The sequence below is a fragment of the Ambystoma mexicanum genome, chromosome 1q (genome assembly GCF_040938575.1).
Source record: "Ambystoma mexicanum isolate Mex_15411 chromosome 1q, UKY_AmexF1_1, whole genome shotgun sequence".
Taxonomy (NCBI): domain Eukaryota; kingdom Metazoa; phylum Chordata; class Amphibia; order Caudata; family Ambystomatidae; genus Ambystoma; species Ambystoma mexicanum.
This window is the reverse complement of record NC_090922.1, coordinates 1265226586-1265253142: the sequence shown is the minus strand read 5'-3', so window position 1 is coordinate 1265253142 and position 26557 is coordinate 1265226586. Positions and strand designations below refer to the sequence as shown.

General features: G+C 48.3%; 1 protein-coding gene across 1 annotated transcript in view; it reads right to left on the bottom strand.

The window, feature by feature from the left end:
* The window catches only part of LOC138545618 (uncharacterized), a 122090-nt gene that overhangs the window by 22921 nt on the left and 72612 nt on the right, over nucleotides 1-26557 (bottom strand). Inside the window, exon 4 of the mRNA XM_069642078.1 lies at nucleotides 5824-6022. Coding sequence (XP_069498179.1) covers nucleotides 5824-6022 — 199 coding nt within the window. The remainder of the gene's footprint in view (nucleotides 1-5823; nucleotides 6023-26557) is intronic.

The window sequence follows — 26557 nt, the reverse complement described above, 5'->3', positions numbered from 1 at the left end:
CTCCTCGTCCTCCTCCTCCGCTGCCTCCTAGTCAGTTTTCACTCCTGCTCCACCTGCTTTTGTCCTCCCTTCATATCCTCCAACCTCATCACAGTGGGTAGCAACACAAAATGAACCAACTCAGCACTACCAGTAGCGGGAAAACATTTTTAATCATAGCAAAATTGAACCAGTTAAAATCACCCAGAATTTCATTTAAAAAAGGTATGCAAGCTACTTTCCACATAAATAGAAAAAAATAAGAAAATAAATCGGCTATGTCATCTATAAATGTGCTCAATAACTTGGCAGATAGTATATCAAAGAAAACTCATAAGACAATGTAGGTGAAACTGCAAGCTTTAGGAGGGAAAGTTAAAACAAGGAGCAGACTCGGTTTTGAACACTGTATAATTCAGTGCTTCTCTAAAAATACCACTGCATCTCCTCCCCTGACTACAGAATGGCCCACATGATGTAGGAGAAAACTGGCAGGTATATAAATTGTCAAAATAGAGAGGGGAGCAGGGGGGGTTAGGAATCAGTGAGTTGGAAATACAAAATCTAATTGGTGAACGAGCATATGATCAGCAATATGGAACTGAATGGGTGGAGTGGAAATTCAATAACGAAGATGGAATAAAAATGATATTTCATGGAGAGATCGTCAGTTGCCAGAGGTTACAGTTCGTATGCAGCACTGGTTTCTTATATTGAACGTAGCATAACGGGCACTGTAAATTATCCCCACTTCGTCGGTTGATGCCATTATGGACTTTGGGGCTTCAATCGCTGCAATTATTTCCACGGCTTTTGTCAAAAGAAACAGCCGTGCTAGGTTGACTACTAAGTTTCCCCATAAATATCTGTTTGACAAATTGTTACTAGGAGGAGGGAAATACAGATTACTCTTTCGGAAATTATCTGGTCAGATTCTGGACTCAGTCGAATACGCTTCGTGAGTCAATCTAGTTAAAAATACTTATCGCAAATGGCTGAGAAACCAAAGATACCATACTGAGTGTCTATGCTGGCAATTTCTGGTTCGATTTTGCATTAGTTAATGACTCTCGACATTTTTGGAGGACTATTGAGAGCTATTCATCAGCGACTCGTGACATTATTGGCATCCAGGAACCTGTATGGGTTGACTACATTGCTGAGGGAATGGGGATGGAATGCTACCCTGCACGAATATTATTTGGGCTAAATGGGCTTATTCTAAAGGTCGTTCTGATATCATCATCATCCCATTAAATCAGACAAGCTTCCAGAAGGGCCTCAGCACGACCACAAACTATCTTGCCTTGCTAACTGTCATCCAGCAGGCTTGGAGCATTCAATGGAGGACAGTTTATGTGGCATTTATGGACTACAGTGCGGCCTTCGATTCTGTTAATAGGAACAGGCTTTGGAAAAAACTGATTGGAGTATTCCAACTGGTTTGCTCTCAATGATTATTGCTCTTCATGATAACACCAGAGTTAAAATGTGGCTATACTAAACTGCTAGGACACAACATGGATTCCTATCCAGCAGAGATTGAAGCAGGGATGCATCCTTTAATCTGTATCTGGCAGATATGGGAGTGGCATTGAGTAGTCCAACATCGATTGCTTTGAAACTGGAAAATATCCTGCTTGAGTGGATGGGCTATGCGGACAACATTGTGCTGTTGGATCTCACCCCAGCTGGACTACAGGCATCCCTAAATCAGCAAAAGAAATTCTGAGACTCTAATTCCTTGGTTGTTAATACAAACCAGACCACGGTTATGGTTTTTACCCTCCCTTCCTGTAAATCGAAATGCTTCCATTGGTGGATGGAGGGGAAGGCCTTAGAGGAGGCCAGTGAATACAAGTATCCTGGCTTACTACATGATTGCATACGAATAGGCTCTAGACACTTAGTACATCTTAAGTTAAAATACTTCCAAGTTATGGGAAGTTTGGGTAAAATGGCTCACAGTGGCGGGGGCTATTTTGTCGGGATACTGGATCAATTATACTCGGCAAAGCTTCTTCCGACTCTTATGTACGGTGTAGAAAGCGGAGCTTTTGGTAACATCACTGAACTATCCAAGTTGGAGTCTGCACTGCTGAGGAAACTGTTTCGACTTCTGGTGCGTATTCCGATTGACATTATTTAACTTGAATTCATCTGGTTCCTTGTGTGGTGAGAGGTCAGCTTATTTGTCTGAACATCTACTGGAAACTGGCCAATACTCCTATTGACACTCTAAGCTATTTCATCGGACCAAGGTTGCATTCATGCAAGATAGTGTTTGGCGAATATCTCTGTTGCCGGTAGATGGCATGGCGTGGCCTTGGATAATCTATTGAGTTATCAACTCCAGCGCTATAAAGGTAGCCGTGAGAGCCATTGTATTGCCATTCTATCATGAACCTCAGATTGTGGAACTCACCTCCAAGAGCAGAAGTGCCCTATTCCTTGATTACATTCTTACGAGGGAGCAAATCCCGAACTACATTATTCAGTTTGTGGGTAACTCCTTGGTCTGGGACTACCGGAGGCTTAAAATGAATGCGGTAAAAACACTTGAAATTACTGGAGCCTGGATTAATATACCACGGACCCACCGTTTATGTCATTTGTGGGACTACCGGAGGCTTAAAATGAATGCGGTAAAAACACTTGAAATTACTGGAGCCTGGATTAATATACCACGGACCCACCGTTTATGTCATTTGTATGGATACAACCAGCTTGAATTGGTTAAACATCTACTAACATGCTTTGACGCACTAGCAGCGTGGCGACAGACTGCTCTCATCGCTGCAGGAATTGAGCTTGCTATTCAGGGAGCAGCGTTGTGGTCTCTGGTTAGGAGTGGTAACAGTGAAGGTGTATCAAAACACACGAGAAACGCCTGGAAAAGTCATCAGTGTTTTAAAGTCACAGTTCTTGCCTATAAAAAGTCTCTTATTTTAGAAATTGCCTTGTTGACCTGAAATCTAAGGAACAATGATGCAATGCTCGGATATTAATCATGGTTTCTTAGGGCCCGAAAGTGATCTTCACAAAATAAAATTCCCCAGGAAGTGACTTAAGCAAACAGGACATCCGGGCCATCTTCAAACGGCTCCAGTCGCCTCCCAGCAACAAGGCGAGTTTTTCACCTGCGGGGCGGTGGGAGTTTCATCCTGTTGGAGTCAGGCAGCAAGAGCTGCTGCACTGGTGTTGTGTACATAGCCAGACAGCGAAAAGAGCGCAGCCTGTCAGAGCGCGTTGTGTCTAAGTATCTGTCTCCTTGAAAATATCCAAACCAATTCTGCATTTTTTATAAGATTTCTTACTTGGGAAAGTACCCTTCATTCCCCTTGTTTGTTCACCTGTAGTAAAACCATCTATTTCGACTGTATAAAAAATGCATAGTAATATTACTTTTCAGTGGCATTTCTTTAGTACAGTGTATTTTTACAAAATTGCATCAAAGCCCTTACACCGTGCTCGCCAGCCCTATCCCCTTCACCCTGCGTCCAACTCCTCGGATTGGAGGGAGTGCTACTCAATTTTGGGGGTTTTAAATGTTGGACAATATTCTATAGGCTGTTACACAAAATGTCTTCACATACAGAACAAACATTGGCAAAGGCAGCAGTTTCGCCTTTTGTGTATACATGGATCGGCATTTGCCATGCAATGCCATAATGGTACTAACTGGCCATTAGATGGCAACACTGGGAAAAGGTGTAAGCATCTGTGCATATGATACGTGGCTGGCAAATCTATACACAAGCCAAAACTGTTGGCTTTACTAATGCTCGTTTCTTAACAGGCCTTCAGGTGTGAGGACACAAATGCTGCTTAAAGTAGCTGAAGGCATATTTGGTTTAGAGCGTTTTATGATACCAGCAGCTCATTTACAGCTGTAATTAAACCATTCACTTTCAGAGAAAGCTTTGAAATAACACTGGCAGTGCCTTCAGAGAGCAAAGATTAAGGTTACTGCTTGACAGAGCTAGCTCAAAGAAATCCCAGTGTTTTGGGCGAGGAGGGGCAGGTAGTGGTGGAGATGGCCATAGGGACTTGCATGCCCAGGGACAGTCAATGGGTGGGTAATAACCAAACAACACGCACAACTGTGTGTTCCCCTCCTCGCATGTTATTTCACTCCTATCTTGACTTCCAATGACAACAGGTTTGCTTTATAGGCAGCGCCTTCGGCACCAACTAATAGCCAAAAGTAAAAAGGGAACCCATATTTCGAAGAGGAGATTGGGTAAACACACAAATAAAAAGTGAGATGCTCATGCGAGTCTTTGACTAATTTGCTACTTCATGGCTGCACATCATTTGATGCCACTTATGAGCTAATGAGTAAACCTGTGCAGAATTATCTTTAAAATGGTTTCTGATTAAAACATTCAGACCGGAGCATCTCCATGTGTGTGCACGCGTTTACATGACTTTTATACAGTTCATGTGTTCATTAATGCGCATGGTTACGCAGTGACCTCCTGTAGTCACGTCACCATAAAGGGCTCGATGGACCAGTAAAACTTAAGCAAAGCATGGTAAAACACATCTTTTCCTGAACATTGGAGATGTGCAGCAATGTATTGCTGAAGTGCCTGTTGCTTAGCCAGAAAAGAGCTATAAGGAGAAAAAACCCAGAGAAATACACTGTTTATCCAGTTTTGGAACTGGAATAACAACTTTTTAAAATAAATAGTTGTCTCGTACTTAATTTTACAGACATTGGAGCTCTGGTAATCAATATCGTGAGGTCGGTCTGTCATTTCAGGAGGATTGCAAATTGGAAACGTCAATAACAGGAGCAAGGTAGGACCAGATTACCCCCATACTGAGGAAGCATGATTAAATCCCTCGAGGCTCGTATTTTCCTCAAAGCCATCGATCTATATGTGGTTCTGCCATCCTTATGTGGTTCTGTTCATTATCTGAGTGGCAGAGTAAATCTAGCCTCTTATCAGAAAATCTGTGTTAATAACAATCACTCCGGTCTTCTCGGGAACTAATTCTATGCCCTTTACTATGCGTCACGTGCCTGGCTTTACACACTAAAGAAAGAGGTTTAAGACGTATATTTCTGTGTGGGTTCAGAGTTCGGTTTCAATGGCGGTTGTGGCTAAAAGGCATTCTATTTTTTGTGGGAATGAAATTCTGTGGTACCTTTTACTTTTGGCCGTTAGGTGGCACTGCATGCACTGCCTATAGGCCAAAACTATTGTCATGGAAAACGAAGAGAGGAGCAATGGGATGTGAGGAGCGAAATGCAGCTGGTGGGTTTTCACCTCATTACCGACCCTAGTTATGGCCAGTCCGACACATATCCCTGTCCATTCAAAACACAACCCCCTGGGATCCCCTTTTATGCTAGTGTTGTGCATTTAAGGCGATACCAATGTGGGGTTAAATGCTTATTTGGAGCTTTAAACTAGCTCCGAGTGTAATAAAAATGACAAAAAGGTCAACGTTCTGGCACTTGATGTCAAAGCTATATGTGTATCCTTGCATCTGTTCCTTGCACTAAACTCTTGTTAAAAACGAGCTCTGGAAAAGACAACAGTGTTTGATCTGGCATAGGCATTAGACAACCTCAGCATTCGGGTGTTGCCATTTTATGGCCAGGTAGTAGCATTATGGTAGTGCTGACATGCTTACCCCAAGCCTACACAAAAGCCAATGGTGTTGACTTAGCCAGTGCTCGTTTTTTGTGTATTTTAGGTTGTATGGCATTCCAATACCTTGGAGTCATTAGTATAGCCCTTGTGGTGAAATCCTACCAGTTGAATCTGAACTTTATATCTACGAGATTCACCTGATAGTTGGGTTTTTAACATCCATGAAATGAAGTACCTGTTGCATTCCCAGTTTGCAATTGGGCATCGGCTTGCCTCTTTCTTGTATATCCGCGCAGCTTCCAGGGATGTTCTTTGCAGGAGGGATCCAAGCGCCGCAGCTTCCACAGGTGGCTCTGGTAATCCTTCCTTAGTTCTTCAATGTGCTCTTCAAACTCCTGGATTTTTCTCTCCGAGTAATGGGACAGCTGTGACTGCTAGAAAAGAGATGCAAATCTTAAGTCTATTTTCATTTATTTACATATTCTAACCAATGGAAGTAAACTAAGCATTTTAACCATTTTTTAGGATGCACATTTGTAGAGCACCCATAAGGTGTTTGTTCTTGTAAAGGGGTAGGATAAGTGTTATTATAGCCTTATCGATTGAGGGAGGGGCCGATGGGTCATTATCGTGGAATAATGACCTGCCACCAAAGTATGGCCAGAGGGGAAGCCGAAGGCCATGGAAGGTTCATTATTCCATGTGAGCATGACACCTCCCGGGGTCTAGAAGGCGATTAGCACATACCAGTAGCAGAAATACATCTTTTGGAGGCAAAGTAAAAAACGTGACTTTAATAGTGACTAAAGTAAACCGAGTTAGTAAGTTACATGTGGCTTACATTTGAGTATTAAAATTAAAAAATAAATAAAACGAAACGGTTTCTCTATAAAAGTTAAAGCATTTCTTAGGTTTTACCTTCTCTTTGGTCAGATAAATTGAATGTTGCAGTTAAAAAAATAAAATAAAATTTAAAAAAAGGCCTCCCAGAGAGGAGCTGTCTTGGTGAAACAAATCTTGGCCATAAATCGCTGTTTCCGGCCTTCTTTTGAAGTAAGACTGTTTACGTTCTAAACATTCTGATCGGCTGAGAGGAGCTCAATAAAGTCTCGGTGTGCTGAAGCAATATTATAGAGAAAGGCTCAATATGACCACAATTCTTGAATGTCTCTGCAAGGACAGCAGGTGAGGAGGTCATGTTTTTGAAGCACTTGTTCCTTTAGAAACTCGCCTGAAGCTCAACATGTATTTACCTTATTTTATGGATTTGTAAATGCCTGTAAAGTCTTTTGGCTGTCTCCGAGTACTGTGGGGAGAGGATACATAAGAAAGGCCGATAAATACATTGTGCCATCTGATCAGACAGAGGGGCAGCAATTAGCAAGACGAAGGCAGGAGTGTAGTCAGTCAGTTGAGTCATGGTCCAGATGTGCGAAGATTTGATTAGGATAGTAATAATGCAAGACACAGGCAGGGGCGTTGGAGACACATAACATCTGGGGGGCACAGGGGACACCATGGGGCCTTTTCAAGGCAACAAATAAACAATGGTAAGGCAATGAATAAATAATAAACCAAACAGCGGTCCTACTAGGCTTTGGGATATTCAGAACATGCAAGTGCAGTGACAAAGAAGAGGGGAGGGGGCAGACTCAGAGGGGTAAGTGCAACAGGGTTCCCCAGCATGTAATAAAAGATGAATTAATTAATCTCACCTAAGGCCTGGGTCATTACTGTTTTGGGGTCAGAGGGGGATCATGCTACAGAGATTCTCTGATGCCATCTCCCAAGACACCAAAATGCATTAGTCCCAGAGATGCCCAGATCACATCGAACCACGCACCCTGTAATATACCGGTTTCAGATACTCTGATAGGTGCCATAAGGATAAATGCTCAGATGCAGTAGTTCCAGATACCCAGATTGGTGCCATTTTCCAAGACAGTCAGATGCCATAGTCACAGGTGCTCAGATACTGTAGCCACAGACACTCCCATAGCTGTCACTGTCCCGGAGGCTCAGATGCCATAATCCCAAATAGGTAACATAATCCCAGACACCTAGATAGGCGCATTATTCTCATACACCAAAAGAGAAACATTAGGGGCCACACTACACATACAAATGTGTGCCGGCTTCAGGTCAAAGCACTAACGTTTTTCAGTGCCCTGTGCATCATACATACATACGTGGATACAATGGACAGTTCTAAGACACTGACAGCAAAATGATATGGTATTCCCCAGATACCTCCTCACCACAATCCATCCAAACTCATCATCCTGTGCCGCTATTGTACAATGCTCAGAGTAGGCGTTTGCTTTGTGGCCCAGCCCTGTGACTCTGGAACTCTTCCACTTTCTACCACACACCTTATGATGAGAACACAAGCTTCCAACATGGAGGACAAACCTCAAATCACCCACCTTTTCAACTTTGCAGGGCATGGTGTGATTTAAGTTCACCTACATTTCTTTATTAGAATTCACTAGTATGTGGAGTCCTCAGTATAAATACTGGTGCGGTTACGCTTCCTCCACCCTAGCCGAGGTCTACCACCATGTGTTGCCTACCTGCCCATAATGGGAAGTGGCCACTTGCAAACATACCAGAAATGCTTTTCATTTCCGCCCACGTGGGCAATCTAATAAAAAAATGCCACGGATGAAGTTGTGAAAAGCTGGCACTAGTGGACAGTCTGAAATGCTTGCGTTGGGAAATAGGGGATGCCCTCGCAATTGGTCGGTAGTGTGACTACCATGCACTTGCTGGCTTCGTGAGAAGCTTGCACTGATGGGCAGTGCGAGAGTGTGTAGTTCTAAGCAGTATGAGGACATTACTCTGGTGGGTAGTGTAAAAAGCTTTTGCTAGTATCCAGGGACGCAGCGTGGTACTCGTGGCAGGAGCTGAAAGCTTGCAGGTGTGGGGACTGGAGTGTAATAAGTTCGCAGTGATGTAGAGAACGTCACGTGCCAGTGCTGGCCTGGTCAGCCATAACCTATGACCGCGCTGAACACACAGAAGATTCTGGCAGCACCACTGGAAAACGTCCACTTCTTTTGGCAAAACATCAGTAACACATATGAACCGTTCAAAGACATTTCTCAAAATACACCTCCTCATATGGACCTTTACTCCCCCAGGCTCCCTTAAACGCTGTGTCCCTGGGGTAGCCCCTCCCCAAACTCCAACACAACCACTTCCAGGGTCAGGAATAGATAGATTCACATAGAACAATTGTGTTATGCGCCGACATCCGTGGTTGTGCAGTGCATCATAGTCCTAGAATGGGCTGGCGTCACGGGCCCGCCATTGGCATGACTTCGAGAACAGTCTCTGGTGGATGCTAATTTGATTAGGTTAGTTCTCTGTTTACATAACCCCATGGACGTCCCACTCTCAATTAAATATTAAACGGCAGTGCCGCCGCTGTGTATTATTTGTCTTCCTTCGTGGATTTGGATAAATCCTCCCCATGCCAGGCGCACCTGGGAGAGGGGGGGGCCACTGTGTGTATAATTTATTCAGGTCCAATTCGCAGACAGATATGGTGAAAGTTAGGAAACGACTGTATCTGCCCAGCAGGGCCCGACACACATCACACACACAATGACACTTCACTTACCTTAGGTAGCCGTAGCTCAAGTCCAGCCTCTGTCTCTCTCAATCCCTCGATAATTCGGCCGAGCCTTTTCAGTCAGCACGAGCATGCGTCTCTGCCTGGCTGCTCCTCCACTTGACTTCGTCCTGGAAAAACACAGGCTGAGGCTGTGCAGCAGTGCACTGCGCAGTGGCATGTGCAGTTTGTTCCCCGGCTCAGGCATGCTCCAAAAGCACAGGTGCGCAGCAAGTACCTTTAGCCTGCAGACAGTTTGCAGAACTTGTACCTTTGCAGACTGATATTTTTACATGCTGCAAGATGCAACTGCAGACGGTGCAGAGACAGTGCACTGCACACAGCAAAACACATATTCTGGGGGGGATAAAAGCCATTGTATCTCCCCCCCACTTAAAATTGTGTGGGGGGATTTCTCCCCTCTGTCCCCACCCCATGTCCTACACCCATGGACACAGGTCCAGAACTCCATGCACTTGCAATAGGGATTGAAGGACAAGAAGGAGGAGGTGGAGAGTGTGGAATACATGAAAATGGTTTAAGAAGAGATACAGCTATTTAGAAAGGGCATTACTTAAGTCAGGAAGCCTTTTATAAAACAACATGGAAAAAAGTTGGCTTGCTGGGGCCATATCACAGAAACATTGCACTGGTGCAAGTGCAACGTTTGCACGGTATTAACACTAGGGAAAAGTTTGACCTATTTTTAAAAACAATGGGACACATTAGAAAACTATTGCACCATGACAAGTGCAGTTTGCCAGGGTGTAAGCACCAGGTCAAAAATTGCCCTTGTACAAAAAAAAAGAAATACGACATGCTTGGACGGAATGAAAATAGGGTAGGAAAGCTCAATCGGAGCACAGAAAGGCATACATTTCAGAAATGAAAACAAAATTCCAAGGTAAGGAAGGGGTCATTTGCGCAGGTCAGGCAATAGTTTGGGAAAGAATTGGAAAAGTGACAGAAAGAAAGTATGTGCTGGACATGTGGCTTCTGTGAATATTGAGAAAAGCAATTCATTGCTACATTCCCCTGACTCTTCTAGTTAGGAAAACTCACATTTTTCATAAGGTTTCACAAAACAAGCAATACCACGAGCCAAAAACTGAGCCACGTTACACATGATTTTTATGGTGACGGCCTAAACAGACGTACTTGGCATTTGAAAATAAGGAAAACTAATGTTGTGAAGAATGTCAAGCATACATATTTTGAAAGAGCACAACAATACCTTTTGAACGATAGGTTACTTGTGCAGGTTACAAAAGTGTACAGTGCCTAAAGCAGCGACTAAACGTAGGTCTTATTTGGGAAATTAAAAGGTTGTGTAACAAAGTGCAGTAGGAAATGTATGAAAACATTATCAAAACCAAAAGACACCACATGTGTCCCGATAAAAATGGTACCTCACATGTGTGGGCCTACTGAACTGGGCGCAAAGAGAAAAGGCTAAACCACTGGTACATCAAACGCCCTGGGGAAGACTGAATTTGGCTTTGTGGACACGCCACAGATTTGGGCCTGGGGTGTAGCAGGGAACCCTATGCATTTCTGAAAAGAAGACACCCATGGAAATCCAAAGAGGTCCGACTTGCATGAATCGCCCTAAAATGTTATACCCCCAGTCCAGACTGTAGGGAAAAACTAAATTTTCAGACATTTGCCACCAGGAAACCACAGAAACATGCGAGCAACACCACATGTCCTACCTTCCACTTTACCAGTTATCCTGAAGAAAACGGTACCTCACATATGTAAGTGTGCCTACCTGGGAAAAGAAAAAGGGTTGACTGTCCCCAAGTCCAGAGGCAGTCCAAGGGAGCCCGGGCAGGGTCACCATCCCTCCCCGGAGGGAAAAGCTTTAACACGGCACAACCAGCGCTCCAGGATGGCCTGGGATGCTGGCCCCGGCCTTGTGCGCCTCTCAACAATGTGGGCGAACGTCCACAAGTCCAGCAGTGGTCGGTCCCAGGGATCCCCGGCTGGGTTCCCGTCCCTCCTTGGAGGTAAAAGCTGTAACGCAGCATAGCCAGTGCTCCAGGACAGTCGGGGGTGATGTCCCCAGCCATGGGCACCTTTCTGCCATGTGGGTTGTCATGTGGGTCGACAGTCAAACGTCTAGCGGCGGTCACAGTGCACCATCCCCCGCTGGAGGGAACACCTGTAATGCCAGGCTACAGCTCCAGGATGGTGAGGGGTGATGTCCCTGGCCTTGGGCGCCTGTCTCCCTTTGTGAATCGACCGGCCACAAGTCCAGCGGCGGTCCCAGGGTAACCCGGCTAGGTCCCCATCCCTCACTGGAGGGGAAAGCTGTAACGCAGCCAGGCCAGAGCTCCAGCATGGTCAAGGAGATGTCCTAAGCCTTGGGCGCCTGTCTCCAATGCGGGTCGGCCGTTTCCAAGTCCACCGGCAGTCCCAGGGAGCCCTGGCAGGGTCATCACCCCTCACCCCCGCAGAGGGAAAAACTGTAACGTGGCACAGCAACAGCTCGAGGTGGGCTGGGGGGGTGCTGCCCCTGGCCTTGGGTGCCCATTTCCAATGTGGGTCGACTGTCCCAGGTCCACTAACGGTGCTAGAGATCACCAGCAGGGTCCTCATCCAATCATAACGCAGCCTGGCCAGACCTCTAGGACGGCTGAGGGTACTGCCACTGGCTGTCTCGCACGGGTCTACCGCCCCCCAGCCCAGTGGCAGCCATGTGGCAACCCTGTGGGATCCCTCTCCCTCCCAGGAGGGAAAACCTCTAACATGGTACAGTCAGAGCTCCAGGTTGGCCGGAGGTGCTGCTGCTGGCCCCGGGCACCTGTCTCCAAGCTCAGCAGTGGTCCCAGGGAGTCTTGCTGGGGTCCCCGTCCCTCCCCAAAGGGAAAAAGCTGTAAAGCGGCACAGCCAGTGTTCCATGACGGCTGAGGGTGCTGCACTTGGCCTTGGGTGCCTGTTTCCCATGTGGGTCGACCATCCGCAAGCCCAGTGCCGGTTCCAGGAATGCCCGGCAGGCACCCCATCCTGTAACGCAGCACGGCCAGACCGCTAGGACGGCTGAGGGTGCTGCTCAAAGCCTTGGGCGACTGCCTTGCACGTGGGTCGACTGCCATTCTGCCCACTGGGGGTCATGGGGCAACCCGGGGGGGATGCCCTCATCCTCCACCAGAAATCCCGGACCGCTGAGGGTGCTGCGATGGGCAACCAGCCAAACAGCCCCACCCCCAAATTCCTTTCCCAGATGGCCCAGTGTTCCTTTCTGCTTCCAGGGCAAAATTGGGCCAGACCCTCAATTTTACCCCCCCATTCCCCTCGTTGGGAGATTTCCAAGAGTGCTGGCCCCACAGGCACGGGGCCGGCCCCCTCATGCCCCGAAAGTATGCCTCCTTTCATAGTGCTCTATATTTTTTTGCCTTTCCTGGGGAAAATGGTTGCAAAACAGCACCCATCTACCCCCAAAGTAGGCAAACAACATTGCACTACACCTTTGCGGCTTTTTTGGGTGGTGGGAGGCAGTTTGGCTTTGGAGGGTAGGAGTGGGGAGGCACCACCAAAATCAATTACCTGGTGGTCTAGTGCTCCTTTATGCTTCCCAGGGGTGTAAAAATGGGCCAACCCCTCACTTTTGGGCCCCAGGGCAGCAGAAAGTATCTGCCCCTCCTTTGGGGGTGGGGAGTGGAGTTGCTAAGGGGGCTGGCCCACAGGCATGGGTCCAGCCCCCTGATACCTCCAAGTCTCCCTCAAATAAAAGAGGTCTTTTGTTGACTTCCTTGGGGGCAAATGCGTGCAAAACAGCACCCATCTGCCCCCAAAGGCAAAACATTAGTGCAGCAATGGAGATACATTTTGGGCCCAGGTGCACCCCCTACTTCATCATTTTTTTCCTCAAAAAACAGCATGAATTTACACCAACCCACCAAAAAGGCACATCTGTGACGTTCTGCACCAAATTAGAAACAAGCTGAGCACAATCAGGCTGCGGTTTTCGCTGTGCACCAAGATGCACCTTTTCAACAGTGAATGAAATCAATCGAAAAAGGAACAAGCTACTTACCTGTAACTGTTGTTCTCCAGCATGGGTCTGGCATGGATTCACATGCTCATGAATATTTCCCGTCGTCAGGCTGGGAATCCTCGGTAAAGAAAAAATCAGTATCAGTTTCGTTTCTGATCTGTCTTATTTAGTAGTAACCAATCACTGATCTCTGGGTCATACTGCCCCCAGCCAATGACTGCCCTCTCCCTAAGCCCCGCCTCCGGCAGCCATCCTCAGATTTGGTAGCACGCCAAGTGGCAGAATGACGAAGTGAAGAGCCGCAGAGGGGTAGGTGGGAGGGTTTGCATGTGAATCCATGCCAGGCCCATGCTGGAGAACAACAGTTACAGGTAAGTAACTTGTTCCTTCTCCAGCATGGGGTCTGGCATGGATTCACATGCTCATGAATAAATGAATACATAGCAGTATACACATGCACAACCACGGGAGGTGGCAACAGGCTCAACATTAAGCATCTCTTACCTCCTCACCAGGTTCACCTTAAGCGAACAGGTTGCGCAGCACTGCTTGGCCGACCCTGGACTCCTCCCTGGAGTCCCGATCGACGCAGTAGAATCTTGTGAAGGTGTGCGTCGACCTCCACGTAGCAGCCCTGCAGATGTCCAGCAGGAACCAGACCCCAGGCACACCAGACAGCAACGCCGTGGTAGCAGCGATCGCTCTGGTCGAATGGGCTCTCGGACGGCCGGGCAGCGGTCGGTTTGCCAACCGGTGACAATGCATGATGCAGCCGGAGAGCCATCTGGAAATGGAAGTCTTCGAGAGAGCCTTCCCTTAATTCACAGATCCAAAGTTCACTAACAGTTGTGACGTCTTCTGAAAATTCTTCGTGAGTTCCAAGTAGAACTTCAGCGCTCTAGCTACATCCAGCGAGTTCAAAGTCCTCTTGCCCCGCGTCGAAGGCAACGGGAAGAAAACTGGCAACACCAAGGGCTCGTTGAGGTGAAAGTCTGACAGCACCTTGGGCATGAAGGAGGGGTGCGTCCTCAGCACTACCCTCGTGTCATGAAAAGTCAGTATGGAGGCTTGCAAGATAGGGCCTGAATCTCTCCCACTCGTCGTGCAGAGGTGATGGCCACGAGGAACGCCGTCTTCCCCGACAGGAACTTCAAAGGCGCCGAATGCATAGGCTCGAATGGGTCTGCCATGAGTCTGGTCAGCACCACATTAAGCTCCCACGCCGGGGCAGGGGCCTTCACCGGCGGGAATGATCGGGATAGTCCCTTCATAAATTCCTTTACCAGGCGATGAGACCACATGGACGCCCGTCCCGTAGTCCTGGTATATCGGGAGATGGCAGCCAGATGTATTTTTATGGAGGCGTGAGCCAGTCCAGATTTGGCCAGCAACAGTAGGTACGGCAGCACTTGAGGGGCCGTAATCCGCAGAGGGTTAATCTTCTGTGCACGGCACCAGACAGAGAACCTCTTCCATTTATGACCGTAACACTTGAGAGTTGAGGACGCCCTGGCCTTTGCAAGAACCTCTCTGCAATCAACCGTGTTATCGTACCCTCCAAACTCTAGTGCTGCAGGAGCCAGGCCTGCAAGTTCAGCGACTGTGGGTCGTGATGGAGAATGGCGCCTCCTTCTCTGGAGAGAAGATCCTTGTCTGCCGCCAGCTTGACTGGTGGAGACGTTGACAAGTCCAGAAGGTCCGGGAACCAGATCTGCCTCGGCCACGCCGGTGCGACGAGGATCATCCTGCACCTGGACTTCTTGAGCTGGTTGATGAGGCGGAGCAGCAACGGCAACGGAGGGAAAGCGTATAGAAACAGGCCGTCCCAAGGGAACGAGAAAGCATCGCCCATGCTCCTCGGCTGTGGGAACCTGCTGGCGAACCTCTGGCACTTGGAGTTCGTCGCTGTCGCGAACAGGTCGATCTGGGGTTTGCCCCATCGTTGGAAGAGTCGATCCACTTGGTCCTGGCGCAGTTCCCACTTGTGGCACGAGCGCAGCTCCCTGCTGAGTAAGTCCGCAATGGTGTTTTTTATTCCTGCCAGGTGGAAGGGGACCAGAAACATCCCCTGGGCGACGGCCCAGTGCCACAGATCCTGGGCCTCCTTGGATAGGGCTGGGGATCTGGTGCCTCCTTGCTTCCGTATATAGAACATCGTGGTGGTTTTGTCGGTGAAGATCCTCACCACTTTGCCCTTGAGGGACGGAAGGAACAACTTGAGAGCCCAGAACACTGCTCAGAGCTCCAGAATGTTGATGTGGAGAGACCTCTCCTCTGGGAGCCAAAGGCCTCTTGCGTGGAGGTCTCCGGTCTGGGCTCCCCAACCTTCCAGAGAGGCGTTCGTCGTCACCGTCTCCTGAAACGCCGGGATTTGAAATTCCATGCCTGTCGTGAGGTGAGCACGGATGCCCCACCATAAGATCGCCCGACTCCTCGTCGAGAGGGATCCTGTCCTTGAAACAGCCCCTCGCCTGAAACCAGCGGTCGTCGAGGAACTCATGTAGCGGACGCATCCGAAGTCTGCAAAGGGTTACAAGATAAATGCATGAGGACATCATCCCGAGGAGGGACTTGATGGACCTCACCCTGGCCACGTCCGTGGCTAGCAGGCGCCGCGCCTTGCCCAGGATGGTCTTGGTCCTCTCCCCTGAAGGGGAGGCCAATTGCCCCACTGTATCGAGCTTCGCTCCCAGAAACAGTGCTGTCTGCGATGGAACCAGGTGGGATTTGGGGTAGTTGATGGCGAACCCCAGCTCCGTGAGACACCGGACAGTCCTCGCCGTGTGTTCGACGGCGAGTTCCCTTGTCCTTGCCCGGATTAGCCAGTCGTCCAGGTAGGGGTAAACGTAGATCCCCTGCCGACGCAGCCGCGCCACTGGTGCCAGGCACTTGGTGAAAACCCTGGGTGCCGACTTTAAACCGAACGGTAGGGCCCTGAATTGGTAGTGGCGACCCTGAACCACGAACCTGAGGAACTTCCTGTGCCTTTTTAGAATAGGGATGTGGAAGTAAGCGTCCTCCAGGTCCAAAGACGACAGGAAGTCACCTTCCTCCAGCTGTCCCAGCACGTGCTGGAGGGTGACCATCCTGAATTTCTGTGCCTTGATGTACTTGTTTAAGCGACGCAGGTCCAGGATGGGGCACCAACCGCCTGTCTTCTTCTTGACGAGGAAGTACCTTGAGTACACTCCGGAGCCCCGGAGCCCTCTGGGGACGAGCTCGATGGCACCTTTCTTGAGCATCGCCTTTACCTCCAACACTGGTTGAGGGACGTGATTCTCCTTCCTGGCCACGGGAGGAATGCAAGGGCACTTCTTTTGGAATTCCAGCAGTGCCCGTTGGCCAGGGTCTCCAACACCCAACGGTCGGTGGAGATGGACTCCCACACGCTGACGAACTTCGTCAGCCGGCCTCCCACTGGGGTGCTTTGGTGGGGGACCGACAACCCGGCCGGGTCAGTCTTGCTTGGAGGCGGCCTTGCCGCCTTGGCCTCCTTGGCGACGGCGGCGGGAACCCCCTTGCTTGCCGCGACCTCTGTAGGCCTCCTGGGAAGAGGAGCGGGCCGCCTGGCGGTAAGTGGAGGAGCCACCGATGGATCCTTTGGAGGCACCCTGTCTGCCTCCGGAGATCCGAAAGGGCCGTCGCTGTTGAAGCACCCCCAGGGCCCGGGCCGTCTCCGAGTCAGTCTTGATGGCCTGTAGGGACTCATCTACCGCCTTACCAAAAAGGTTGTTGCCGTCGAACGGCATGTCCAACACCCTGGTCTGGACGTCCTGGCGAAAGTCTGTCGCCTTGAGCCATCCTCATCGCCGGAGGCAAACTCCGTTGCCCAGTTGGCAAAATCCGGTATCGGCAATGTCCGTTGCCACCGTTATGGCGTGATCCGACGGCACCTCGCCTTCCTGCATAATTTCTTCTAGGGCCTCTGCCCTTTTGTCATCAGGCAGGAAGTCTAGCAGGGGAGCTATCTTGAACCAGAGCTCCCTGTCGTAGCGGGCCACGATCGCTAAGGCATTGGCCGGCTTAATCCTCGTCGGCGCCGACGAGATGACTCGTCGTCCCAGAGTCCAACTTCTTGCCCTCGCTGTCCGGCGGGGAAGTGGAAGTTGAAGCCGTCGCACCTGCTGCCTTCTTCTTAGCCGCTGCCGAGACGACAGAGTCCGGCGTGGGCTGGGTCCTGAGGCACAAGGGGGCGGCATCGGGGACTCAGTACTTCTTCTCATACCTGTCCCTCTTGGCTGGTGTCGTAGAAGGGTTCTCGAGGACAGCAAGCCCCTCGTCCCAGATGTCGTCGAGTAAAGGCACCGCAAGGACTGTCTTCCTCTTGGCCTCTCGTTGTTGGTACAAAAACCCCTCCTTTTTTTGTTCTTCAGGGCAGAGCTGGAAGAGCTCGGATGCGCTGGTTATCATGGCGTGGAAAGATCCAATTTCGTCGGCTGGAGACGCCCGTGGGGGGTGACAACGGGATGTCCGCTGTGTCATCGCCGCCGTCATCGTCCGTCCCCGTCGCTGTATCCTCTCTAGGGTCCGGCGAGGGGGATGAGGGGTCCACCGGTCTCGCAGGCATGAAGGGCGGAGCGGGGTGGACTCTCCTCCGCTTGTTCGGAGGGCTTCCCGACGGGCCTGGGTCTGGATCCTCCGTCGGGGTCCGTGGTAATCTCGTCCTTATCTCGGTGCATAAGGATTGGATTGGCAACAAAATGGCGGCCAAGCTATCCTGGGGCTCGGGTAATGGCTACGACGGACGGGATGGCCGCTCCACTGGGCCCCGTTTGTCGTCGTCATTGCTATCTTCAATCACGTCAGCAGGGACCGCCCCCTGGGATCGAACCTTCTCGAACCTCTCGTTGAGGCCTAAGGACCTCTCGTTGAGGCCTAAGGACCTCTCGTTGAGGCCTAAGGACCTTTCGTTGAGGCCCTTCTCGGTTTCCACCAGTTCCTCCTCAGAGGCTGATTCCGAGTCTGTAATAGCCACCGGCCCCCTCCTTCTTCTGCCGGGGGCTTCACGGGGGTCTTAGCGATGGGCTGGAAAGAGGATTCCCTCCGCGGTGGCAGGGATACTCTGGGCCCAGAGGGCTTTTCCACAGGGGTAGTCTCAGCCGGCTTCGCCAGGGTCGCAGTGACCACTTCGGTAGAGGCCTTTGCCGGGTGGATCAAAGCCCTCACCACCTTAGGTGCGTCCTGGGCCTTCGCCTTGGGGACGGGTCAGCGCCTCGCTCCCCCTTCGAGATCGACCGGGTCCGCTCCAGAGGCCTACCCGGGTTCTCGGACTTCCTCCTCCCCGAACCAGAGCGCTGGCTCGTGGTAGAACGTGCTGGGGAAGTAGCGCCCTGCTTGGCAACCGAAGAGCCCGACCTTTCGGCGCTCCCGGTGCCCGCAGACTCGCGGTGCTTGGCTTTCTGTTGGACCGCCGGGGCGCCCTCACAGGACTTAGAAGCCCACTCAGACTTCTTCTTCGCCTTCTCACCTGCTGTGCCCTTCACCAGCCAGGCGGCAAGGCGGGAATGACGATCTTGTTTGGTCCGTTCCGAAAGGTTCTTGCAGAGCGCACAGTCTTTCTCCACGTGCGTCTTGTCCTCATGAAGGCAGTAGAGGCATTGCGAATGCTCGTCCTCCTTGAAAACGTTCTGTAATCCGCATCCAGGGCAGCACCTGAACAGCTTGAATCCCCCAAGAAGTGTAAACTCGACGAAAACTTCACCCTTGCGGGGCATAGAAGAATTCCGAAACGGGTCCCCGTTATCGGAAGTAGAAACGGTGGAGCTTGAGGCTCGGTTAAACTGAAAAAATGAGAAAATCTCTGAAAAAGCGTGAAAACGCAGCAAAAAAACTCGAGAGCTAAACACGAGGACTCCCAACACAACTGTTAGTGAACTTTGGATCTGTGAATTAAGGGAAGGCTCTCTCGAAGACTTCCATTTCCAGATGGCTCTCCGGCTGCATCATGCATTGTCACCGGTTGGCAAACCGACCGCTGCCCGGCCGTCCGAGAGCCCATTCGACCAGAGCGATCGCTGCTACCACGGCGTTGCTGTCTGGTGTGCCTGGGGTCTGGTTCCTGCTGGACATCTGCAGGGCTGCTACGTGGAGGTCGACGCACACCTTCACAAGATTCTACTGCGTCGATCGGGACTCCAGGGAGGAGTCCAGGGTCGGCCAAGCAGTGCTGCGCAACCTGTTCGCTTAAGGTGAACCTGGTGAGGAGGTAAGAGATGCTTAATGTTGAGCCTGTTGCCACCTCCCGTGGTTGTGCATGTGTATACTGCTATGTATTCATTTATTCATGAGCATGTGAATCCATGCCAGACCCCATGCTGGAGAAGGAACAAGTTACTTACCTGTAACTGTTGTTCTCCAGCATGGGCCTGGCATGGATTCACATGCAAACCCTCCCACCTACCCCTCTGCGGCTCTTCACTTCGTCATTCTGCCACTTGGCGTGCTACCAAATCTGAGGATGGCTGCCGGAGGCGGGGCTTAGGGAGAGGGCAGTCATTGGCTGGGGGCAGTATGACCCAGAGATCAGTGATTGGTTACTACTAAGAAAGACAGATCAGAAACGAAACTGATACTGATTTTTTCTTTACCGAGGATTCCCAGCCTGACGACGGGGAATATTCATGAGCATGTGAATCCATGCCAGACCCCACGCTGGAGAAAGAGTTTGTTTTTAACATTAAAAAACATTTGAACCCTTGGGAGGAAGTTGGGTCTGGGCCACACTTTCCCTCGCCCGGATAAGTTATGAGTAAAAGATTATTAACAATAACATTTTCGCAAAAGCCAACGGCTCTTAAGTTTGACTGCCTTGTAGAGGTTGCCGTTTTGTATAGAGCCTCAGCGTGAGAATCAGAGGTCTGAAAACTATGTGGTAAACCTGGGAAAGGGTTTGTGCACTTTACAGCATGTTCCCCACGATGAAATTGAAACCGTGTAACTCCCGTTGGCATACAGGTGCAACATCCCAAACGTGGGAGGAGGTTCAGGCTGCCTACATTCTATTAGCATGGACCACTGGCCCTTTTAGTGTTAGTATTCCTATCATTTGTTTTAGCATTTGTTTTCACGTGTGAAGTGCACAAAGTTTTGACACACGACACACTCTAGAAAGCATTAAACAATGAAATGAGGGGCAGCAGAAGAAACTGACCATTATATGTATGTAGCATTTAGGCATATGGCACTTCAAAGGTTTCCTAGCAAGCATCACTGAAGTGGATGATATCTTTGTTGTAGTGGAAAGAATTAGACTGAGCCATTATTGTATTAGGGCAAGCTTTATGTTAGTGTTGAATATATGTCTGAAGTGCCTGGTAGAGCAAGCATTAAGAAGGTTAGATATTAATCATTAATAGCATAAGGTCCACCTGTCACTTTAGTCAGAGCGCTGCCATTTTGAATTAGCTTTTTGTCATTTAGGACACAACTGCATTTCTGAGCTTCCGTCCTGTTCATTTAACTAGATCATATTCCTGCCTTTCCCGCAAGCTTTCTGATGACCAAGGCCCTTGGAGAAAGGGTGAAGCGCCACGCAGAGATTAGTTATTGTTGCAAGATTTAGCTGTTCACAGATGTTTCAGGCAGCAGATAGGTAGCTTAGTTCCCAACGTAAGATAAATGTAAATGGCAGTGAAGGACACATTTTTGTGTGAACAAAGTCTAGCCAGGGAAATGAACAATACTTCCGCCATTGAGGAGTGATCGGACCATTGGAAATGCAGCTGAAATGAAATAGAGAAAATAATCAGAGAAATTAGTCCTCAGAAGCAGCACCGTGGCTGTGTTTTTTTATGAAGCCACTTAGTTCCCAAGAGAGACATGGGAGGATGTGTGCTAGGGGAGCAACATGTTTCAAGATGGGAGTCACCTGAGGTGTTGCCAAATGTACAATTGCAAGGTCTGAGAATCGCTGAGGGGTGCCAAATTGTCTGGTCTCATGAGAAAGTAATACTGTGTATATTTTAGGCCCAACGGTACTGACTTCACTGTTCACTCATTTCAGGATTGGGTCATCTCGGTCATGTCCTAGCCAAAGGGAAAAGGCTATTGTAGCAACAGTAATATCAATAATGTTGTCCAATCAAAATTGAGTATTTTCTGCAGACCACACAATTAGGTAATCCGTTGGGGGCAACATTAAAATGATCAGGAGTAGTTTACTAACCAATGGGTTTGGGTTCTATAGATTGTTTAGATTTTTGTATAGGGACTAGCCAATGGGGAGTGTGGGATTAAAATGCACTCAATATTTGTAACAAATGTTTTGTGGTTTTCATCTATAAGAACTGTAACTAATATGGGCGTGTTGAGGGTGTTTTTAATTCTACAGAGCTGACTGGCCTTCCAGGATGTATATGCATGTAATAAGACGTTTTCCTTGCAAATCATGCACTCATTATTGATTCCTGGGCTTGTTTTATCAATTGGTTTTTGAGCCTGCCGTGCACTCCCATGACACTTACCAGAGCGGGAGGACAAAGCATTTTGATTTGAATCCTCACCCAGGAGACAGTGACACATTTGTTTCTCACTTCAATGTCTTTCTAACTTGCAAACATGTATTTGCAGAGATCCCCCAAAACCACGCAGGTCCTTGTGAGCATGTAACAATGCTTCCTCTGGCAGCACTGCCAGAAGGATACATATATCAAACCCACTGCACGTGTTTTTGAAATGTTACAACTTCGCTACCTGCAAATAACAAGTAGTCGATCTTCATGTCAAGAGCTTGGGTCTGGCTGGAAGTAGCTGCAGTCTCCACGAAGACTATGCTGATTTCTCCCATTTGAACCCTCTGAACCCGAGGTTATGGGATCCCCCGAGGGGACCAGTGGGTGTCTGTAGAAACATCCCCATGCTGTCCGCTGCCTAAGTGCAGGGTACTTTGCCACAGATATGTTTACCCATTTTTGGGTCAAAAATGTATAATTGTAACCCAATATTTTTTATTTTTTTTATTTATTTTTTTTAACTACAGTCTCTTGTATGCAATTACTGGCAAACATTTCCACACCGCTGTGAAATGTTTCGAGCCGCCACTGCAAGTAAGTCATTTTACACTACTGGAAATAAATGCAGGACTAAAATGACAACTGCTTTTAAAATTTTGAGTTGAGTTTCCCGCATAAGACAACCAATGCACTAGAACTAGGTATCGATGCTCACTCAAGAGTTTTTGTTTTTCCCACATAACCTTCATGCCTTATTATCTGCTTAATAATATAGACTTGAAATGGTCAAATGAACTGGAAAAATGCATTTACAACGGGAACTCAAACGAGATCATGGATCATAAATGTTGTTTTGCAAAATATTGTAGTTTACTTTGTGTGCATGTATGCCTACTTGATCATTAACTATGCAGTGCCCAAATGCTGAGGGAATAATAACTCTACAGTGTAAAGGTAGCCCGCACACATTTGGAGAGGTCAATGGGAATAAAAGGGTCTAGGAAAAGCAAAGCTCTGATTCCAGGTGGTTACTGGGCAAGCACAAAAGCAATCGAAGAGAGAGCAGAGCCATGATGCAATACACCAATCCAAACACATTTATACTTTGTTGAGCAGCTGACTGACCCGGCAGACTAAAACTGGTATATAATAACTCTGCGAGTGAACTAAACTTTCTCTAAGAAGACAAAAAGGGATACAGAGACAAAACCTTTTAGAACATTATATCATATCTCGAGAGTTCCTCTTAGCCAAAATCTCATTTGAAGCAAGTGTCCAACACTACTTTAAAATGAAATTTGGGAATCAATTATGAATGTTGTAATTCGTAAGTGGAAAAGTATTTGTTAATCCCATGTCTCTAATACTTCTGTGTTTACAAGCACTCCGGGGTGTGATCTGCGAGTCTGCAGTGGCAATGGCAGCACTTCAATAGAACACATACTTTTTACAATTTAATAAATTGGAAAGCACTAAATTAGCTCTTAAAATGTATTAACAACTCTAAATGTTGTATGTTGATAAAAGGGCGAAAGCCTCTACAGTGTCTGAGTAAAACTCAGAAAGGCTGGTCTTACAAGCATCGGAAAACCTCAGAGCTTATTATGAAGCCACTTTTTAACATCAAGCTGGGCGTTATATGCAGTAATGATTGTTGGTTATAAATGTTAAATTTTCATAAATGCAACCAAAGAAGTCTAAAAATACTTAAATAACGTGTGTCCAAAGCTAGACCATGCCTGAAAGGGTTGCCTGGAACCTTGGCAGAAGGCATGCTAGGTCCCCTGTATGGTAAAGACACTTAAGTAGAGGATCCAGACTGTTGCGGCACAGGGGCAGAACACCACTAAAATGGAGATGGCCACTGTGCCACAGATTAGGCGCAATTCTGGTCCACAGTGGGAAGAAGTCTGCATGAGTCTAGGTGAGATCTCGGGTCAATCCAGGGTGCAGAGGTTTAGTCACCTGGAGCTCTAGTATAGGGATTACAGGAATAGGAAGACATCACATAGGGGACATACAGAGTCATATAGGGGACATACAGATGTTTAAGCACCTGGGGGTAATGGGGATACCACCATGTTCTTGGTAATCTCACTGTAAAGTGTCCCTGAGAAGGTAAATAAGCTCTTAAAATCATTTTTCGAGACTGTTAGGAAAGATTTCGTTATTGTAGGGAATTTTCCTTCCATGTGGCAACCCCTAAACTTTTTGCTATTGTTTTTAACCTTGTTGACTTTGCCAGAGAAGTACAGCCTTCTGCCGCACTTCTCTGGGCTTTCGCTCCTTTCTTATGGGGAAACTGACATGCCCTTAAGACAGTCAGTACCGGGGAACGTGGTTTCCCGTAGTTTCTTTAATCGTGTCGCCATTTTAGTGCAACACGACACAAGAGGGCACTGTAAGCTAAGTTACAGCTCTCTTGGGTCTCTAGCCTTCTACAGACCCTAGATACTCTTTTAGGAATGTATTTGATCGGTGCAAGTCATTCAGGGACTCGAATGGTGGCAGCGATCGTATTGTTTATTTTGAGCTCCTTTTGGCGTTCTGAGCACGTTTTTGCACTGAACCCAAAATGGTGGCCTGGCTCCCAAAATGGCCAGGCCGCGAGGCTCCTTTGTCTTGTCCACTGACCGTCTTGCCCCCTTCACCTTCCCCAGGTCCGGCGACCCGGGGCCTTCCTTATTTGGGCATGTACTTTCCCGCGAAACGTGGTTGCTTTCGCGGGCTTCTACATGTCGTTTGAGTGCCCCCAGGATGTGGGCTGGGCTGTCTGGTCCCAATACACATCCTGGGTGCCAGAGAGTCTAGGGTGGTGTGAATGCCTGGGACCACTGTGGTCCGTGATTGGTCCACGTATGGTATGTGTGTTGATGAGCGGATCTCCCATTGGCTCCCCTCCGTTTTGGCGCGAAGGGAACCGTGGATAAGAGGGAGCTGGAAACACCACTACCATGTCGATCTCCTGAGTTCTTACGAACCCAGGGATACAGGAGCCAAGTATCCTGCGAACACGAGGCTGGACCGAGGAATCGCTGGTGACCCCCTGAAGAACTTCTGCTCCTCATTGCTGTCGTCCGGTGAAGCCCTTTCCACCTAAGATCGAACAAGAAGGCCTGTACTGGCGCTTCGACCTATTGGAATAGCAGGACCAGCTATTCCCGGCACCTTCATCAACTCCTGCCATAAGCCTTCGGAAGTGTCTCTGGGCCATCCAGTTGACTGACCAGCTTACTAAGGAGTCCTGCTCTGTAATCGCCGACAGGTTGGGTGGTATTCTGAGTCCGGGGCACGCTCACACGCTTCGTTTGCTTAGCAACCCTAAGCTAGAGGTGAACGGTGCTCGTTTGGCTTGAATACCCCCGGCCGTTCCGTTGCCCTGCCGTGGCGACAAAACTGTGCAGGATTCTTCGATCGGGACGTCTTTTTACTCTGCACGACGACGAGACGTTCCCTGCTCTTCAGAACCTGCCAGAAGCTGCATCTATCGAGGAGAAGCTCGGGCCTGCTTGCTTCGGGGACCGGTGAGTAGATTAGCTAGGATCTGGTCGCCCTCCTGCAGTGCCCCTTGCTTTTCCCCGCTGTAAATACAGCTCCCCTTGTCCGTACTCGCGCCCTACTTCTGCCTCACAGTGGAGGCTGCGCTAGAGTCGCGGACCGTGTTCTCCTTCATTAGGGCACCCTACAGAGCTGTCCAACGTCCTCTGAAGAGCTTCACCTTCTGCCCATTGGCACCGGCGTGTGCAGGTACTTTTGAGCGCTAGGCTCCACTCTTCGTAGGGATTGGACTACCATCTAGTTAGGGGCCTCAGAAGGCGGACATATCACACGCATTGGTTCGCACTGCCTGTTTTCCTTCCCCTGCAGGTGGATAACATCTTTCGTGCTGCTAATGCTGTGAAACTGTGTATTCTGTATATATATTGGGTGGATAGTGTATGTGTTGGTTTAATATCGTTGTATATTGCTGCTTTTACTGTGGTTATTAGTTTCAAGGCCTTAGAATAAATGTGTATCTATTTTTGATATAAACAACTGTTTGGAGTAGTTTGTAAGCGCTCTTGCTTTGTGTGTGCACTGCGGGCTTTCAGTCACCCTCACCCCTCTTGAGACCTAGTCTTGACCGCCGCGATCGCTACCTTGATTGGTCTGGCTTGTCCAGAGGTTACCCTGTTCCAAGTAATTAGGTTGGCCTTCTGAACTTCTGCGCCACCAGGACAGAGTTCAGAAATCCGTCTTAACAGAGACCAGTAGGTGTCTACATCTGTAGAATTCAAATGCTCATTGTTTTATTTTTTTATTTATTGTGCAATTGGTTAAAAACAAACCCTAAGCACCTTAACATTTTAAAATACATTTCAAGCAATATATGATAAAACAGCTACATAGTTCAGTTCATACAAATTCACAATCACTATATACAAAATGTCATCCGATAAAAGCAAATAATACAATATTCTGTTCAACCCTTAATCCATAAAAATTTAATGACACTATACAAATAAAAAAAACTGTTATATAAAAATAATCTCATTACTCAATTACAAATATATCTACAAGAAGGCATATTAATACACTACCCCATTAATATCCAGACTTAGATTCTGCAAACGCTATTTGAGATAGATAACTCCCCTCATTATTGTCGCCTCCTTGCGATTACTAATGAGGTGGTTCCCACCAATACACTCCACAATTGATTGTCTTGTATATCCTCCATATGCAAGACCAATAATTGGTAACCTTTTTGATATTGCAGAGTAAGGCTTGGACACTGCGTTAATGTATGGCGATTATATTCTACCTCTTGGTGGCATAGTCTACAGGCTCTCTCTTCATAGGGTACTTTTGACCAGCCACCTAAATATATATTTGAAAGTAGGCAGAATATTAAATCGCAGAT